Source organism: Melozone crissalis, unplaced genomic scaffold, assembly GCF_028551555.1.
Source record: "Melozone crissalis strain CALT ecotype California unplaced genomic scaffold, PUWL_Pcris_2 ptg000007l_1, whole genome shotgun sequence".
NCBI lineage: Eukaryota > Metazoa > Chordata > Aves > Passeriformes > Passerellidae > Melozone > Melozone crissalis.
In genome coordinates this window covers 7800262-7814113 of record NW_026535785.1, presented here as the reverse complement: position 1 = coordinate 7814113, position 13852 = coordinate 7800262, and the positions used below count along the sequence as shown (strand labels likewise).

Genomic DNA, 13852 nt, shown 5'->3' with positions numbered 1-13852 from the left:
TAACAAATCCAAAGCGTCGTTTAAAAACAAAGTATCCAATTAGTAAGTCTTACATTTTTCTCTCAGTCAGGACAGCTGAATGAGTACACAGAGAGAAAGGAGATGTCTGCTGATGTCGTTTGCATGAGCCTGGCCAACGTTCCCCCTGGGGAGCAGCGTTCCCGGTTCCTTGCTGTTGGACTGGTGGACAACACTGTCAGAATTATTTCACTTGACCCTTCAGTGAGTAGCTGCTCTGGTTTTACCCTTTCATTGGTTTGAAATGTTCAGAAGGATCCTCCAAAGGTGGACTGTAACCATCCAAACTGTCTTTCTGTGTTCAGATGGGTGAGCAGGAATGGACAGCTTGCATGGTTTTTCTCTGCTGATTGGCAGGAAGTGTGGCCCTTGATCCTTCCCTCTAACAGATCCTCTGGAGGTTCAGCTGATGAGTCACAAAATAATTTTCTTTCATTGTTTTGTTTTGGGTGGGTTTTTTGTTGGGTTTCCCCCTCTCATCTCCCTGTTTGTACCTGTACTAAAAGACTCATTCTGCAGGCAAGTTGGCAGCAAACCAAACTTACTGTTCATCTACCTGCAACAGATGAGGTGTTCAAAGCTGGTTGTAGTAACCTAAATTTTCCTTAGGTCACTCCATGCTAAATAGCAGCAAATGGTGCTAGAACAGTTTGGAAGGATCCAGTTTAGGGCCAGGCAGCTACCACTCTTGCTTGCCAAAATGCACAGAGCCAGCATCTGTTATAACTTCTTTTTTCTTTTTTTTTCTGTGAACACTTCTTTCTGGAAGATCTAAAAGGGCATCTTTAAGCTCCTTAGGTGGAGCTTGAATCCTGTCTTGCCATGCCAAGCCTTGCTGACTGGTGTTGTCCCTCTGTCTGTTTCCCCCAGGATTGTTTACAGCCCCTGAGTATGCAGGCACTGCCTGCACAGCCCGAGTCGCTGTGCATCGTGGAGATGGGTGGCACAGAGAAACAGGATGAGCTGGGAGAGAGGGGCTCCATTGGCTTTCTGTACCTGAACATTGGACTGCAGGTGAGGGGTTCTTGCCTGGCTCTGGCAGGTTTGTCTTGAGGAGCTTTTGCTTGAAAGTGGATTGTTAAAATAGCTCTGTCATCATGCAGTGGGACACAAAGCCTGCCATCCCTCTTTTGTTACAATGTGTTTGACAACCCAGACTGGGGAATTTGCTGTGTGACTTCATAGAGGTGTGAGTTTCCCCATACATTTTTAGACTAAAGACTAGTCAAAAGACAGTGTATTATACCAGATTTATGTAGGACAGATTGTGCTTTTCCCATTCAAGGAAGCATATTTTAAGAAATATTTCTGGGTGAAATGTTGGGCAGCTCTTTAAAAACTGCCTGTAGGGCAGAGTGTCAAATAAGTAACTGCCCACAAGCAGAGGCTCTGCTCCAATAACTTGCTGTTTCACAACTTTTTGTTACATCCAATACAGATTCTCTGATCTTTGACAAAAAAATGTTGTTTTGACAATTCAACATGTGGTAAAAATAATCATCACAGTTAAGGTTCTTCCACATGCCACAAGTTTGATGTCAGAATGCAATCTCTTTTTGAGGAGCATGAGTTTTTGGGTAAATCCTTTGTACCAAGAGGGATGAGGATCTGGAATTCACCCTCAGGTTTTTATGGCTTGTGTGATACACTAAAGTCCTCAGTCTGTTTTATTTTGGAGGCTATCCTTTCTGCCCTGTGCTTTGCTATTAAAAGTGTGGCTGTAGGGGAGAGTTGTACCGACAGCTAGGAAAACAAACAGCTAATGCTTCAGAAACTGCCTCTAATTGTTCTGAATGATGCACATGGTAAGTTGCTCCTTACCTTCAACCTGGACCTTGTTGTTTTGCTGCTGCCCAGAACGGTGTGCTGCTGCGGACCGTCCTGGACCCCGTCACCGGTGACCTGTCTGACACCAGGACGCGCTACCTCGGCTCCCGGCCCGTCAAACTCTTCCGTGTGCGCATGCAAGGCCAGGAGGCGGTAAGGGAGCTCCTGCAGGGCTGCACATCCACTCCCCAGGCACCACATCCCAGATTTCCTTATGGGTGGGCAGGGTGGGGAAGCAGCCCTGCAGCACAGCAGGACTTTCTGGGTAAGGGTGGGAAGTAGAAGGACTTCATTATGGAGCTGCCTGGCTCACAGCTTGTTCTTTCACAAACAGCCTTGTTCTTCCTCCCCTTACTGCTGTGTAGTGCTGCCCTGCCTTCTCTGAACTAGGATTCATCTGACCCTTAGGTTGTGTTTACAGTGTGCTTGGAGAGGTCTGAGCAGCTTCTTGGGCTGAGGGAATACATCTTGCCTGCTGTAGTGCACAGAGATGGAGAGAGAAAACTTACCCTTGTGCAGAAAACTTACCCTTGAATGCTTGATGCAGTGAATGGTTGTGTCCTTGCATGTTGAGAATAGCTCAGCCAAGGGCTGGACAGCTGCCATACATGGTTCAAGGAAAATATCTGCAAGATTTGGCATAGAAGGAAGAATGTGTTTCATCAGAAGTGCCATTTCCAGCCCTTCTGATATGGCACTGGGGAAATCAGCCACCCCCTGCTTGACTCATTTTTGGATGACACCTTCAGAGTTGAGAAATACTGCTGATCAGTGCAGGGAGCTGGATCTGGGAATTTGAGCTCAGCTGTAGTGTTAAGGTGCGCTGGGTGAATCTCTTTGACTTGCTCCTGCCAGCTTGGAGATGAGGAGCTTTGCAGCTCTAGCAGAGAATACCTGTAGAATAACCAAGAGTAATCTCTCTCAGCTTTGAGATCAGCTGTTGTCACTCAGGCAGAAACTAAGGTTGCACTGAGACTCATTTAGCCAAATGTTTAAAGTTGAAAAGTTTAGAAGTCAATTTGCTTCCTTTTTTCTCATAATTTGGTCTAGGCTTGTGATGATTTTTAGTAAATTTCACTACGGGTACTACAGCACTTGGATTATGACAAAGCAGCAAATATTTATTTCAAAAGACCTGTTCCCATTAGAACAAGCTATTTAAAAAAGGAGAAATTAGAGTATTGTTGGTCTTGGCTTTTATAGGTAGCAGGAGAAGATCATGGCTTTTACAGTGGTGTCAGTGCACCTCAGTTGGACTATTTGTTGTCTCGATAGTGCTTTAAAGTTCCTTTTCATGCCATATTCAATTTCCAGAAAAAACTGAAAGTAAGGAGTGTCTTTTCAGGTGTTCTCTGAGCTGGGTGGGGTCTACCCACAAGAATTCAGTTGTTCCAGTGGGAAAGAGCTGGGCACTGTACATGCATTCCTATTGCATAAAGTGAGCTTGCCTCCATTCCCAGCCCTAATAAATTTGTTGCCTGTCTTTCCCAGGTGCTGGCCATGTCAAGCCGTTCCTGGCTTAGTTATTCCTATCAATCACGCTTCCACCTGACTCCCCTGTCTTATGAGACACTGGAGTTTGCATCTGGCTTTGCTTCTGAGCAGTGCCCTGAGGGCATTGTGGCCATCTCCACAAACACATTGAGGTAAGCATCAGAAGGGAAACACAAATGCTTGTGGGCTGGGATGCCAGGCAGGTGAGGCAGTAGTGAATTCCACCTGACATTCAAAAAGAAAGAGGTAAAGTGACTTTACTTCAAAAATATTTTTTAATTATGGATAATGATTTGGTAGAAAAACTTGGATGGGTTTCAGAAAACAGATAATTTAAAGAAAGTTATGCTGTCAAAAATAAGTGGGGGTGTGCTTCTCAGATTTGTATTTTCTAGCTTTTTAAAATAAGTGTAATTCAAGTTACTCTTCAATTCTCTGATCCTGAGAGAGGGAAGCTTTTAATAAATGTGGACCTGTTATGTATTAGGGTCTTGTGGTTTGTGATCTGAATTGGCTGCTTTGCAGGAAATGAACCACGTGATTTCAGAAACCAGAAGCATGACAGGGATGTGTTTGTTGCCTTTTTTTAAAGATCAGCTGAGATACTAAAAAGATAAATTAAAATAATGGACCACAAATTCAGATGCTGTGCTGTATGCACTTGAACAGGCACTTTTTTTATATCTGTCCTCATTGAAATATTACAGCATTCATTGCTTTTAAAGGGGCCATTCTTTCTGGAAAGACTTGTGGTTTTTAGACACCAAATGCCAGAAGAACTGGCATTTCAGCTAGCAAGTCACAGGAAGAAAGAGCTGGCATTGCATTTTTCATACTCTTTTTAACTGAAGTGCCTCTGAGGAGCATTTGATTGTATGTCAAAGTCAGTGTCACATTTAGATTCAGATGATGTGTTCCCCAAACGTGCACTTTCCTTCTTCCATGTACTCTTTGTTCCTCTTGGGACAGACTTGATTCAGCACCAGTCAGAACACATCCTGGGACAGCAAGAGCCCTCAAAGACCTCATGCTGCAGCACACACCTGTCTCACACCATGGGCTCCCATTTTAGGATGTTGGTTTTGCTCTGCTCTCTGGAGCTGTGTGCTAGTTGCTGTGTGGCCTGAGAAAGGTACTACTCTCTAGCACTAGCCAGCTTCACAAAGAAAAAGTTCCATTCCAATTTCATTCTCTTGGACAGCTGTTTTTAGGTTGTATTCAACACATGTCATGCCTTTTTCCCCCAGGATTTTGGCACTGGAGAAGCTGGGAGCAGTCTTCAACCAGGTTGCCTTCCCCTTGCAGTACACACCCCGAAAATTTGTCATTCACCCAGAGAGCAACAACCTGATCATCATCGAGACAGACCACAATGCTTACACTGAGGCCACCAAGGCTCAGAGGAAGCAGCAAATGGCTGAGGTAATTGGGCTGGGGGACAGGTACACCCATCTGTTCCCCTGAGGGGGCTTCTGCAGCTGGAAGTGCTCCCTCCTCATTAGTTCCCAGCTGCCATTACCTGCAAGGCTTTCAGCCTGTGTGAATGCAGGGACTGGAAGAGGAGTGGAGATCTGCCTCAAAACACAAATTTCAGCAGAATGCACCACTTCCCAGTGTTCCTTCCTTTGCATGTTGTTAGGGAAGGTTTTAAGAACTACCCTAGTGAAGGACAGTCTTGCTTGTGTAACACTGTTCTGTGGGGTTTCTGTGGTTGGTTGAGGGTGGTTGCATTTCAGTGGGTTGTTCATTTTCTTCTCAGAATTGTTTCCAGGGTTGTTGATCTGGGGAAACAGCTCCCCAGACAACTGTCACTGGGCCAGGGCAGAGCTGACACAGCCATGCTCTGAGCTGTAGAGGCTCCCTGGGGAATAAGCTCAGGCTGGGTGGAAGCTTTGGGACTTCATGGGTTTTATGTCTTCACTGGCAGTACCTTTCTGCAGAATACCTGGGCTTAGGCAAAACAGGGAGGTTGTATTCTATGCAGAGCATGAGCATACTGGGAAAGGAAATCACTGAGCTGTTCTTTTCTTCTGTCCCTTAATGCTGTAGGAAATGGTGGAGGCTGCAGGTGAGGATGAGAGGGAACTGGCTGCAGAGATGGCTGCAGCCTTTCTGAATGAGAATCTTCCTGAGTCCATCTTCGGTGCTCCCAAGGCAGGGAATGGTCAGTGGGCCTCTGTTATCAGAGTGATGAACCCCATCCAGGGAAATACATTAGATCTGGTTCAGCTGGAGCAGAATGAAGCTGCTTTCAGGTAAGAAGTATTGCCAGTGCAGCAAGAGTCCATGCTTGTGATGAGTGCTAGGTGTTTTTTTCCTTTTGCTTATCAGTTACTGAGTTGAAATCCAGATGGAACATGTTATCAAGAGACTGGCTTGAAATTCCAGAAGTGATTTGTCTTGTCTTTCCTTCCCTTCCAACCCTAATCTTGTCCTCATGTGGCATTAAGAGCTTGTGGTGCTCCAAATGTGGTTGCTGTACCCCAGTGCCTAGAGAACAACACAGGGGTGTAAATGACAGATAAGAGAGCTTGGAACAAGAGAATTTGCTGTTATCTCTCACTTTTCCTTCTCATCCAGATAAACTGAGGATAGATTAAATGGAAAGGGAAGTGTTAGACTGAAGGGGAAAACCAGCACAATAACCATGAAGAATAGCAAGTGCCTCAGCAGGTGAAGTAGAGTTTAGGTCATGTTAGTCCAAAAGGCTGACCTGCCATTTCCAATCTGCCTGAGCTATTTACTGAGCAGGAAATAACACTGGAAGATGAGGAAAGTTATTTGTATATGTCCCAATTGGAACAGCCTTTGAAAAATAGCTTCTAGTATTCTCTACATCACTACACAGTGTCCAGCTTGTGAAAATGTAAACTGGGCATTGTGAAAATATAAAATGCTTTGGGCATATGTGACAGATAGAACACACGTGGAGAGTGTAGTGTGGAAGAATGGACAAATCTGCGTTAAGCATTTCTACAAGGAGGAAAAATGACCTCTTAAATGGAAATGTCAGAGTTGAAGGGTTGGACTCTCAAATCTCTGCTGGGCAGGTGCAGGCTGTGCTGCCGGGGATGCAGTCTGGGTGTGCAGCATTAGTGTGGTGGTGGCACTGATGTCCTGCTGTGTCCTGTCCTTTGCAGCGTGGCCGTGTGCCGCTTCTCCAACACGGGAGATGAGTGGTACGTGCTGGTGGGAGTCGCCAAGGACCTGATCCTGAACCCACGCTCAGTTGCTGGGGGGTTTGTCTACACATACAAGCTGGTGAATAGTGGTGAGAAGCTGGAGTTCCTGCACAAGGTGAGGGGAGTGATGGGGTCATTTCCAGGCTGAGTGTTGGAGTAGCTCTTACTTGCTGAGTGCTGCAGTAATACTGCAGTACTTGGTGCATCCTGGGCAAGATTGTTGTGCTGGTGTTACAACTGGAAGCAGTCTTGGAGAAAATTAGCTGCCTCCTACATAATAATTTGGTACATCTTTTGCAGAGCTGAGGACTGAACACAGATCTCGCAAGAGTCTTAATTTTACCCATCTGATTGGGTAAATTGGAAAGGAGCAGTGTTTTTCATGTTAGGGAGGGAAGGGAAATGGCTCTGTTTGCTTTCTGGAATATGAGCTCAGAGAGCTGCTTAAGCACTTGTTTACAGAGCAAATTCATCCTTGGGTTACTTGAACCCTGATGCTAAGACTATCAGTCCTTGGCTGACTATGTACAGCTGTTGTGAGCTGTCATCTTCCTTGGATGCTGTTTGATTGTGTGTAGAAATTATTAGTGACCAACTTGTTTGATAGGTCTCAAGGGCTTCAGCAAAAGTTTCAGCAGAAAAATTACTGTTCTTTTCACATGCTTCCAGCATGGCTGAGATTTGAGCAGATGAGCACATGGAAAGGAATGTTGTGGCTTACTCACTTCCTAGAGTCCTGATGCAGTGAGTGGGTTCTGTCCTGGACCATGGCCTTTTCTGCTGCCACTGAACACCCACTGGGAAGCTCACAGAGCTGAAGTTGTGAAATAAACTTTTCTTAACCAGTGCAGCCAAGATAGGAATGCTGTAACTGGAAACTCTCTACATGTTCTCCTTCTCTGCTGTGGCTGATCATTTTGGATTGATTAGTGGTGGGAGACTTTTCAGACAGTAACCCTGTCTGAGTTACTGAAATTGTGGACACACTGCAGTTGTGTCCACACTGCAGTTGTGTCCACAACACAGCACTTTCTTTGGTGGCAATGTCAGATGGCTGAAATACATTCATGCTTTGCTTTAAAAACAGTCTGGGTAGATTTAGGCAAAGTCTAAAGTTTTTCTGTTGGATGTAAACCAAAACTAAGAATTGAGGCAACCAGACCCTTGTCTTCTTTTGCTGCCTGCCCAGTATGGGGTTCTTAGAGTAGTCCTGTACTTCAGTTAGGCTGCACTGCCAAGAGTGTGTTGTGTGTGAGTGCCCATGGCTCTCTTATCTCTGTGTGATATCTGCTGCTGTCAAAAGGCCTGTGAGGAACTGACCTGTTGCCTCTCCTGTAGAAAAAGATTGTTGTTAGCCTTTTACATTGGAAACCTTGATACAGACCGGTGAACTTCAGCCATATCATTAGCTGAATCTGGTCTGAAGGTTTATGTAAGGTTAGCTCTCTTAATGATGAGGATTGCACAATCTTCCTCTTCCCTCTCTAGACCCCTGTGGAGGAGGTTCCTGCAGCCATTGCTCCATTCCAAGGCCGAGTGTTAATTGGAGTTGGGAAGCTGCTGCGTGTGTATGACCTGGGCAAGAAGAAACTACTTCGGAAATGTGAGAACAAGGTACTGCCTTCTGTTCTGAGCAGAGCTCTCCATTTGGAGCAAGTAAAACTTTGCAGCCAGAGTGAAACACGGGCTTCAGCTGCTACTCCAGCCCAAGTGTGTCTGTGTGGTCATCCAAGCTGTGTCTTTGCCTTGCTGTGTGCATCTATCCAGAGGAGTGCTGCACTAGACTGGACTGTTGTGCTGCCCCTCTGCATCCCACACACACACCATTTTCTTATCACCTTGCTGACAGTAGTCCTGCAAGTTCCTTTTTGTCCCAGCTCAGTTACTGACCATGTGCAGGGGTCTGTACAGACTGTTCCTTTGGCTGCTGCAAATGTGAGAGGTCCTAGTGAGATAGAAGAGAATTGCTGGAAATGTTTCATTAGTTTGGGTGATCAGAAGCTGGAGGGTGCATATGACCACTTCATCAGATCCCAGAATGCTGAAAAGGGGATTTTCTCCTTGAAGTGGATGGTCCTTCTTGCTGAGCATCTCTGGTACTTTAGGAAAAGAAATTGCAGAGCATGATTTTCTAACTTAATTGCCTGCTCCTCCCTCTCTCGTGCAAGCTGCAGAACCTGTGCCAGTAGCTCATTACTGCACAAAAGAACTCCAGCAAGCTAACAGACAGACTGGGAACTTGCAGGGGAGCTTTTTTTTTTTTTTGGTTTGTGTGGTTTTGTTAGTTTGGTTTTTTCCCTAAAACATGACTCACATGAAAAATTGAAGCTTTCCTTCTTGGGCCTTCCATGAGGAGGTAGTGAGGAGACATGGAAGCAATGCCTGCTTGTAAGGATGTCCTGGCATCTCCAGTCATGGGCTCACCAGCAGCACTTGTTCCCTGGACAGTGTTCATACAGAGAAGGCTGTGGATGCCATGTGGTGCATATTAGGTTACCCTGTATTGATGGTGTATTTAGAGTGGGACAGTAGTATGGCAGAAATGAGGGTATTTTTGGAGGAAATGATGGGAAGTGGGGAGTGAGCTGCAGTTCACAGAGGAAAAAAGAGTGTTTCAGTTGGAATAGAGTTATACTTCCCTGTTTGAAGCACTGAGGTTTTGTCCTTTCTCTCTCAAAAGCACATTGCCAACTACATCTGTGGGATCCAAACCATTGGGCACAGAGTGATTGTTTCAGATGTTCAGGAGAGTTTCATCTGGGTGCGTTACAAAAGGAATGAGAACCAGCTCATTATCTTTGCTGATGACACTTACCCCCGGTGGGTCACCACAGCAACACTCCTGGATTACGACACTGTGGCTGGGGCAGACAAGTTTGGTAACATCTGTGTGGTGAGTGTGCTTTGCTGAAGTTGGGGCTTTTTGGACATATTTTCCCTTAAAACATCCATGATTTATCTTGAAAGAATGAGAATCTGTCATTAGCTGGAGACAACGCCCTGTACCATTGACTTGTTTTCCTGGGGTGGCTCTGTCATAGTGGGCTGGAGTTTATCTGTTTGTTGAATGAAGCAAATAAGTTAAAGCATCAGCAAGTCATAAACATATTTCTGAGGTAGCCAGTAATTTGTTTTTTATGTTGCCTCAAAACTTCCTGTCAGTAAACCTTGAAAAGAAGATTGTTGCTGTGAAAGGGCCCATGAGAACTTGAGTCAGGGTTATCACTCTTACTTTTTCTGACTAAACCTCATAGCTGGCATCGAGCTTTCTCTGTCACTTCCTCTTCACAGTTGGCTTTGTCAGCCAACACTTCCCCACTTGGCTGGGTTTCAGCAAGGGAGGAGGAAAGAATAGATGGTCTTTCTGGCAGAGCTTTGATCTCTCTCTGAAGCGTGCTCGGGTGCTCTGGAGTGCAGAGTTCAGCAAGTGTCAGATGCTGCGCCTGCAGGATTGGGCCAAGACACACAAATCAATCCTCTTCAGTTTTCCTGCCCCACATCCATCAAACTGTTTCCTTAGTGGAAACCACCTTCAGATCAGTTTGACCTTACCTCCCAAGGTGATCTGTGCCAGGCCAGGCAGAGGCTGGGTGTGAGGCCTTGCCCATGTTTCTGCGTGATGGGTTATTGGTCTTGTTATCACAGTTGTTATATAACTGTAAAGGCTGCTTTGGAGAGGCACCTGGATGACTCTGCTCCAAGTATAAAGTGGTTCTTGCAGAGTCCACAAAGACAGCTTTTCAGGCAGCACAAGGGCTCTCCAGAGTTAATGTGCTGCTTCTCTGCAGCTTGCTGATTCTTCCTTCCTCTTTCAACACAGGTGAGATTGCCTCCCAACACCAATGATGAGGTAGATGAGGATCCCACAGGCAACAAAGCTCTCTGGGACAGGGGCCTGCTTAATGGAGCATCGCAGAAGGTAATACTTTGTGGGAAGCACATGGTTATTGTAGGAAAAGAAAGCACTGCTTTTCTGTGAAGGCCTTTGCAGTGTTGTCCAGGAGATGTATTGGCAGTTCTGCTTCTACGCAATCTGCTGTGCTGTGGGCGATCTGTTTTCACTGTTGCTGCAAGCCAAATTTCTGAAATCCCAGCTGAAGCCTATTTGGTGTGTTTGAGGGAAGCAGCTCATTTTCTTTTGCTGCTTTCTCTCATTACTTGCATCCGTTTGTCCAGCTGAGTTTTGCCATCTGGTCACAGGTGGAAGGCACTTCCTCTCTAGAAAGGCATTTCAGAACTAGCAGTTGGCTGAATTTATTCTGCTTTCCTCTCTCAAGCCCTTTGATGCTTTTATATAAGCTAAAGAAAAAACATGCTTCTGTGCTTGCCTTTCAGGCTGAAGTGATTATGAATTACCACGTGGGAGAAACGGTGCTTTCCTTGCAGAAGACCACACTGATTCCAGGAGGCTCTGAATCTCTTGTTTATACAACCTTATCAGGGGGAATAGGAATCTTGGTCCCTTTTACTTCCCATGAGGTAAGCAAGCCCAAGCATCAGGCTGCAGTCTTGCTGCTTTTTGTGCACCCATTCACAGCCAGTATGGGTGGATTAAATGTGCTGCATTCCCTGGAGGGCTCCACAGTGGCTGAAAACCTGAGCTACAGGAGAGCCTGTGGCTCCAATGCAGAAGGGAAGAGAAGGAGTTTGTTGAGTTCTGCATTGGTTCTGTAAAGAGTTGAGAGCATTCCTTGTTGCACTGTTGTTCTGTGTCTGTTTGTGCTTTCAAGGGGCTTTGGGTGATTCAGTGTCTGAGGAGGGAGGAGTCCTTTGGCATGCTTTGTGTAGCCTCTAAACTGTTGATCAGGCAGTGGTGTTTCAAGTCCTGAGGATGGTACTCTGTGCTCTATTTGCTGTGGCCTCTTGGAGCTGTGGATGCCAAGACATTCCCTGTTGGAGCTGCAGCTCCATGCTGCACAGCTGCTCTATGCCACATTTCCTGGGGGGCTGATCCTGACCAGGGTGGCTGCTTAACTCTGCCCTGGGTGCTTTCCAGGTGGAAGTGGTGAGGGGGTAGCTGTGACTTTGGCTGCCATGTGCAGGGCTGCTCTGGCAGAGTCTGTTACTCACAGAACCACAGGATGGTTTGGACTGGAAGGGATGTTAAAAGATCATCTCATCCAACCCTAAATGGCCATGTAATGACAGTGTTTCAGCCAGTGCAGGAGCACCTTCTGATGGGTGTTGTCTTGCATTGCTAGCAGCACTGATGTGTACCAAACTGTTCTCTTATCAATCCTTTATCTTGCCAGGATCACGACTTCTTCCAGCATGTGGAAATGCACTTACGGTCTGAGCACCCTCCTCTCTGTGGACGGGACCATCTCAGCTTCCGCTCCTACTACTTCCCAGTGAAGGTGAGCCCTGAGCACGTGGGGTCACCTGGCCATGGGGTGCAGAGAGGTGCTTTGGGGCACAGAGCTGCCTTGAGGCTGGCAGAAGCAAGGCAAGGTTATTGTCTTGTACAAGGCAAGCTTGCTGTTTAGTAGGGAGAACTGAGGCACTGCAGTAATGGCTTGTGTGGTGCCTGTGGTAGCTGGCTCCTGAGCAGCAGTCTGGTAGGAGAACAGTACTTAGCACTTAATACATGTCTGTTTTGGCTTCTTAACTCTTGTAATGAGCCTCCCGAGGGCTGATCCTAAGACCCAAGCCCAGAGGTGCTGTAGCTGCACTTCTCTACTTCCCACAGCATCTCCATTTTCCACCGGGAGAAGCAGCATTACATAGCTGTTGGTGTGGCTGGATCAAACTGATTGCTGCCCTGGATTATGTTTTTTCCACCACCACTGGAAAGGAAAATCCAAGTTCAGAAAGAGCTGCTCCTTCCTATTTCTGCTTTTGAGGAACTGTTAGAAGCTGTGAACTGCTAAATGCTCTGATCAGACGGATCCCAGTGGTAGCTACTACCAGAGTAACAAGTCTGGAGTCCGTCAGAATACTGTCCCAGCAGATGAAGCTCTTTAGGAGTGGAGTGTGGTGGTCTCTGAGCTTGAGGCTGATTTGCCACACACACAGCCTCAAAGATTGCTCCCATTTGATTGAAGCTGCCTTTGTCATCACTCACAGCCTCTCCCAGCCTTCCCAGTGCAGGGCTCAGACACAGGCGGATCTCTCTTCCTTTCCCTTCTCTGATTCTTCAGCAGCACCCAGGCCTTTGGGGTTTCTGTTTCGTTAATCAAGCTGGCCAGTAATTAATGTGATGCTATTCAGCAGATGAGGTCACCAAGCATGGTCTTGTTTCCAGGAGAGGATTAAGAAACTCCTGGGAACAAACTGTTTGTGGCCATTTTTCCCTGTTTAGGCAGGGTTCAGTGCCTCTGTGTGGTTTCGATTCAGTTCTCTCCTCCTTGCCCCTCCAGAACGTGATTGATGGGGACCTGTGTGAGCAGTTCAACTCCATGGAGCCCAACAAACAGAAGAATGTGGCCGAGGAGCTGGACCGGACCCCACCCGAGGTGTCCAAGAAGCTGGAGGACATCCGCACGCGCTACGCGTTCTGAGTGGCGGCTGGCAGGGGCAGAAATGCTCCTGGCTCCTCTGGGTGCTCCTCCAGGCACCATCCAGAGGAGGAATGTGTGCTTTTTTTCCCCCCTTTTCAAATATTGGTTTGGTCCTCTTGGTTTGTGTTTCAAAGTAACGTGACTCCAGTAAATACAGTATCAGCCATTAGGTTTCCCGACACATCCCGCTGCCTATGTGAAGGCTCCTGACATTCCGGCTTCTGGCCAGAGCAGTTCTCTCTTGGGAAGTGCCCAAGCAGGGCCTCCAGCTGACCCTCAGCCCCATCTCCTTGTCCTCACTTTTGGATGGGGGAGTCCTTCAGGGTCTTGCTGAAAGTTCTGTAGGGCAGATCCAGCCGAGTCTTTGTTGGGCCAAGTGGGGTTTGTGATTTCCCAGCATTTTAGGAAAGGAAAGGAAAGAGCTGTGGCATGGTTCAGGATTATCAGGCTCCTCTTTTAGTAGCCGGTGGTGAGCTGCTCTGGGCTTACACTAGTCCAGAGAGCAGCCAATGGGAAGCTGGCTGTGGAGGGTGTAACTGTCACACTTGTCTTGAACGTTTTCTTCTGAATTGCAAGGGGGTTTTTTGGACTCTCCATTTCTGACTGTTTTCCCTGTAAATAGAGTTTTGTACAATGTTGACTCTCTTGGGGGTGGGGAAGAGCGAGGCCTGAGTCTGGGACTTGATTTGTTTCATAATAACTTTGGCAAGAGAGTGTCTCCAAGCTGTGACTGTGAGCAGCACATGAAGAATAAAAGCCTGTTTTTTCACTACCCTGGCGCTGGGGCTCTTCTCCTTCGTGGCAGCTGCTGCTGACCTGGCAGGAGCAGGA

At 46.7% G+C, this 13852-nt stretch overlaps 1 protein-coding gene across 2 annotated transcripts in view; it reads left to right on the top strand.

Annotated features, from left to right (window-relative positions):
- SF3B3 (splicing factor 3b subunit 3) overlaps positions 1 to 13375 on the top strand; it is a 28489-nt gene extending 15114 nt beyond the window's left edge. For both annotated transcript variants that reach the window (XM_054269393.1, XM_054269394.1), the window contains exons 14-26: positions 67 to 222; positions 889 to 1032; positions 1876 to 1998; positions 3337 to 3491; positions 4587 to 4761; positions 5389 to 5594; positions 6480 to 6636; positions 8010 to 8135; positions 9202 to 9414; positions 10342 to 10440; positions 10857 to 11000; positions 11774 to 11878; positions 12881 to 13375. In XM_054269393.1, the coding sequence (XP_054125368.1) occupies positions 67 to 222; positions 889 to 1032; positions 1876 to 1998; positions 3337 to 3491; positions 4587 to 4761; positions 5389 to 5594; positions 6480 to 6636; positions 8010 to 8135; positions 9202 to 9414; positions 10342 to 10440; positions 10857 to 11000; positions 11774 to 11878; positions 12881 to 13021 (1944 nt within the window). In that variant the 3' untranslated portion in view covers positions 13022 to 13375. The remainder of the gene's footprint in view (positions 1 to 66; positions 223 to 888; positions 1033 to 1875; positions 1999 to 3336; positions 3492 to 4586; positions 4762 to 5388; positions 5595 to 6479; positions 6637 to 8009; positions 8136 to 9201; positions 9415 to 10341; positions 10441 to 10856; positions 11001 to 11773; positions 11879 to 12880) is intronic.
- Positions 13376 to 13852: the final 477 nt, after the last annotated feature.